Consider the following 5,469-nt stretch of genomic DNA (forward strand, 5'->3'; position numbering starts at 1 on the left):
AAGATGCAAAGAGGACTGCCACGTGCCGTTCTGGAAACACGAGACTGATTGCGACAAGTTCTGGAGGTGTGTAGGCGATAAGGCGGTGGTGGGAGTCTGCTCTGAGGGTCTGTTCTTCAATGAGGAGAAGCAATCGTGCGACTTCTCGTGCAACGTTGATTGCGAGAGGAAAGTAGTGCAGTCTACGCCACAAGTGGATGGGCTAAAGATCTTCGTTCCATGGAGCGAAGTTAATAGTCTCGTCGAATTAAGCTACGCCCCAAATAAGGATAACATCTTCACTAAGCACATAGAAAACGCGAAGCAGGCTCTCAATAAGAACTGAAAAGTTGTAATCAATGTTAATTAAAAATCGCATTTTTGGTGATATCCAAACAAAATTGATACCTGAATTTTATTTATTGAAATAAATGAAATAAAAGAAATTTATTACATTTTATTTTTTGTGTACAAAGTATCCCTTTGATGTCGTCAGTCGGCTGGCCTCAGAAAGTCGATATGTCTATGTAAATTTAGAATCTTAATTCATAATCTGATTGCCGGTATCGAGCCTCAGACATATCTTAAAACTTCAGAATAATCGGTAAACTCTTTTTATGTCGCAACGATGATGATAAATGATGAAATATGTCAAAAAATAACAAAAAGCTCATGTTAAATTTTATAGCTTTCTCGATATAGGCACAGTAAGTAGTATAGAATGATGATTGTGGGATAGTAGAGGGCATGCTTGACCTCACAATTATATTATGAGCATAACAACACAATGAATATAATAAAGTTACAATTGCGGTACAAAAAAATAAACAAGACACTCGATCTACAATGGTTTATTAATTGACGTCATACAAAGATATTTTAAAGCAATATCTGTGAATAATTAAACTGTTATCTTAAGATAAGATTTCCAAAGATTAGATTTTTTAAGTACTTATAATGGAAAAACTCAAAAGATGCCATACCGCCCCTAAATTCTTTAAAAACTTAATTTGTTTCTGTGTAACCTAGGCTATATTAGTCTACCTTTTTTATTACATATTTTAAATAGTAAATTATATTTCGTATTAATTTTATAGTATTCAAATGTTTTATATGATGCTAGCTTGGCAAAAAGACGGGGATTTAATCGCGCCTCATGATCAAAATTTTTATATTTTTTAAAACTTTAAGAACGGAATTTCGATAGGAATTTTTTTTCTGTTGCTGATTCGACTTACGAAATTTCTGACGTCTCATAAATAACGGCCATTCAAGCATTATTTGAACCCATCATAGATTGCGCTATACCAGTCTACTATCAAAACATTTGACAGCATTAATTGCCTTCAATACTCCTGTATTCTATTTACGTCTACCTCTTTATTAAGTGGGGATATCTTGCATAGATACCCAGGATTCCCGGGGAAGGAGTTGTGGGTCATATCGGATTCCTACCGACTAAAACCCCACTGTGTCATGTCTCCAATTTTCGTGCTAAGTTCAAATGGCTTCCCTTGATGATGGAGCATCTTAGGGCTGCATCCGGCTCCTCCAAGTCACTTAAAAGAAGCGATTTTAGGGATCGACTTAGTCGTGAAATACTCCATTTTTGTGAAAACAATCAATTTGATTTTGTGAAATGCCCTGGGCATTGGGCTCGTGAGTTTTAATTACCCTGTTGAAATAAAATAGCAAATACGACGTGCTTATTATTTGCTTGTATAAAAAGTAGTACAGAAAGTCGGTTCGAATTTATCCAGAATACTGGAAATCAACTGTTCTCAAAAATATACTAAATTAGTTTTTAAATTATCTAGTTCCCATAGTAAATATGTTTAGAGGATAAGAACAAGATTATATTGTATTTTCAAAGTGAGCTGAGGGTCTTATGACATGGACCGTGGCTAAACCATAAAAAAAAAGTATTTATGTAAAGTCACCGCGTCGCACACCCTTTATTTATAGGAAAAGCAACTGAAACTGTAGTATTTATCAATGGAATTTATCAATAAAATTTCAAGGTACTGTTGTATTTAATTGACTTTTAATACCGTATTGATAAAGTTGATCTATACGGTAGTTTGTTGAGATAACAAAAGTAAATATAGGAAGTTTGTTCTACTGTAATGCAATCGAATGTTTTTTTTTTGGATCATAGCAAGTAACTGACATGGTAGTTCGCCTGTTGGTAAGCGATCACAGCCTTATTAATATTTATTGCCCTATTAATATATAGATGTAGTCTCAATTTGTAATTTTTCCAAAACAATAAAGCATAAATAAATAAATGATCAAATAAATATTTTCTATATCAACTATATATATATATATATATATATATATATATATATATATATATATATATATATATATATATATATATATATATATATATATATATATATATATATATATATATATATATAATTGGAATCTCGGAATCGGCTCCAACGATTTTCATGAAATTTAGTATATAGGGGGTTTCGGGGGCGATAAATCGATCTAGCTAGGAATCTTTTTTAGAAAATGTCATATTCGTGTTTTATTTGTGTTTTTTTTCCTGACTACTATTGGTGAATAATAATACTATTTTGCTTCATAGATAGCTGGACAACTGAAATAACACATAGGCACTTTTTATACCGATATTCCTACGGGATACGGACTTACGCGGTTTCAACCGCGGGTCACAGCTAGTATATATAATAAGAGACAAAATGCTTCTGCTGTTACCACCACAGGTGACAGGTGTAATATATGTGTTCTATGTTCTCGTATATTATATAAAATATACGTGTTCATACGAATAACTTATATTTTTGCTACTTTCCAGGTGGTAAATGGTACGCAAGTGGTCAAAGGCAAATAATTAGTTATTTTATACAAAAACTTTTATAGATATATACAAAATAAAGGGTACAAAAATTATATTATTAGATGGCATTTGAACCCACGTCCTACGTTTCATGTCAAAAATTTTATACCATTAAAATCTAAAACGTAAGTATATTTATAACAAGACTGAGTCACACATTTAGTCCTTAAATAATTAGTAGATGCTATCTCTATAATAGGCTTAAAATATTGAAGTCAAAACAATAATATAAGATAATAACAGGGTTTTTACAAAATCAATAAAAGATTTTTAACTTTTAAGATCGCGAAATTATTATAAGATTTTGAAATGATAACTGATAAGGTACAATCAATAATAAAACCAGCTTTTTATGCAGTACAATTTGAAAAAGTGCCCAGCCCTCCCCTACATGGTACCTCATATAGAATAATACTTTAAAATAAATTTAACATTAATGCAACTAGCTGACCCGAACGAGTTTCTTGCGGAATCTTCTTGGTAGAAGTTTGAGATTTGGTTTGGGTTTGACAGACGTCTATATCTGATATATCAAACCCGCTGAATTTATATAGTCGTAAAGTTTTCTTAAGCTTGCAATTACATGCAATATTAAATTTCTCGTCCGTTAGAATGCTATGAGTTCTAACAGTAATTATGCCAACAAAAATCTTTAAGCCATCACCGCGGAGAAAAGATATCAATTATTAAGTTAATAAATAAATAGCCTTATAAACGGAGAATTCCAGTCCAATAACTTTTAGGTTTACCTATTTGATTCTTAGAAGTAATTTGTATGTGTAGCTGTCTATATTTATTTAATAGCATGCAAAATAAATATATCACAAAATAAATCATCGTTTATTAAACACTATCATTTCCTGGTTTTTTACAATCTTCAATTATAACGACGATAAAATATCAATACAGATTAAAAGCCGTATAATTTTAATACCCCAATGGCTTTGTTAAATAGAAGCTGTTTTTTGCGTGCGTCAGAACGCTAAAGTGACGCCGCCCTATGACGCTTAAGTCAGTCAGTGCGCTAAGTGAAGCGTAGAATTTAGTTCAATAAATGAAACAATTGAGAGATCACGCTTCATTATAAGCCTATTCGGATATGAAGTCAAATAAAAGTAACTAAGCAATTACAATAAAAGCACGTACAGCTTGTTAAAAGAGATTTTTAAAGGATAGAAAATATTTGATCACGGGGCGGGATATGAACCCGCGTTTTTTTCCATTTCAATGCTCTAAAACTAAAAATCAATCACCATGTAGATACCAGAGTCCAGAATTCATTTATTTCAATAAGTTGTTTTTTTGTAATATTAGGTTTAATTTAATAAAGGCTTGATATATTACTCTTATTTCAATGAAATAAAACGTCAGTTAGACATTTTATTCCGCTTATGAGTGTCAAAAAATTATCCGTCCCAAGAGGCTGGTGGTACACCTATCAAATTTATAACCTTACAGGTACAGAAGATAGGTCTTTATCTAGAAAAACGATCGATGTAATAGATCTCATTATAGATTTAATATAAATCATCAACTAATCTTAAATACATTTAAGTAATAATTAACTTATCTTATATTCTAAACAAATAAAATAATAACTGCAACGAGAAAATACTATATTGTTACATATTCAATACTTTACAATGTGTTTGAGACAGAAGGAATTTTAGGAGATTACCTTTCAAAAGTCAATGAATAAAACCATCAACAAATCCACCCAAGATATTTAACCATTCTTGTATCGCAGTCCTTTCGTTCGACGTTTTTCTTAATAGTTTCCCAAACTGTATCTACGAAGTTTATCTTTTTTCGTAAGATCGCTTAGACTGTCTACCTTATCCCAGGGTATGAAGAGTTCTAATCCATCAGCAAGCGGTGTGGATTGTACGTCATTTCTAACACAATCAACGTTGCAAATATAATCACACGATTGTTTGTCTGGATTAAAGAAGAGACCTTGGGAGCATACTCCAATCACCGCTCTGCCAGCTTCACATCTCCAGAACTTATCACAATCCGTTTCATGTCTCCAGAACGGAACGTGGCAATCGTCTTTGCATTTTTGATCTTGATTTCCTGGTTCCGATTCATCTCCATCACCTGCGCCATTACCTGGCACGCAATTTGCTATGTGGGGCCAGTCGCAACGCTGAAAAGGAAAAGAAATTAGGCATCATTCGTAGGTACATCTGAAATGTCAAGATGACATTTTCTGGAGACATAAACAACAAAAGCTTCTAGGAAAGTGTTATAAAGAAATCTTAGTGACATAAAGAGTTTTTTTTTATAACTTATATGATTTAACGACTAACGTTTTATAATTGATCTCGTGATATTTTAGGGTTAATTAAATATTTTTGGATGTAATTACCTGTAATTCGTAGCTAAAGTGTGTGTTTTCTCCACACGGCATTTCTTGCAGATTGCCGTGGACGCATTGGTAAAATTTCTCGCAATCAGGATGAGGCAAAAGTTTTTCAATGGAATAATTTGCTGGACAACCATTTGGAAGCCATATAATATCACCACCATCGTTATCGCCGCCACCATTGTCTCCACCACATTCTCCATCACCGCCTCCGTTTCCCCCATCACAGCCATTGTCTCCATCACCA

At 32.8% G+C, this 5,469-nt stretch overlaps 2 protein-coding genes across 2 annotated transcripts in view; one reads left to right on the plus strand and one right to left on the minus strand.

Moving 5' to 3' along the window:
* The window catches only part of LOC119836374, a 16,407-nt gene extending 16,082 nt beyond the window's left edge, over positions 1-325 (plus strand). The window contains exon 5 of the mRNA XM_038361679.1: positions 4-325. Coding sequence (XP_038217607.1) covers positions 4-325 — 322 coding nt within the window. The remainder of the gene's footprint in view (positions 1-3) is intronic.
* A 4,297-nt stretch (positions 326-4,622) lies between these two features.
* The window catches only part of LOC119836375, a 5,930-nt gene continuing 5,083 nt past the window's right edge, over positions 4,623-5,469 (minus strand). Inside the window, exon 6 of the mRNA XM_038361680.1 lies at positions 4,623-5,003. Coding sequence (XP_038217608.1) covers positions 4,623-5,003 — 381 coding nt within the window. The remainder of the gene's footprint in view (positions 5,004-5,469) is intronic.

Source organism: Zerene cesonia, chromosome 24 (genome assembly GCF_012273895.1).
Source record: "Zerene cesonia ecotype Mississippi chromosome 24, Zerene_cesonia_1.1, whole genome shotgun sequence".
NCBI classification, from domain to species: Eukaryota; Metazoa; Arthropoda; class Insecta; order Lepidoptera; family Pieridae; genus Zerene; species Zerene cesonia.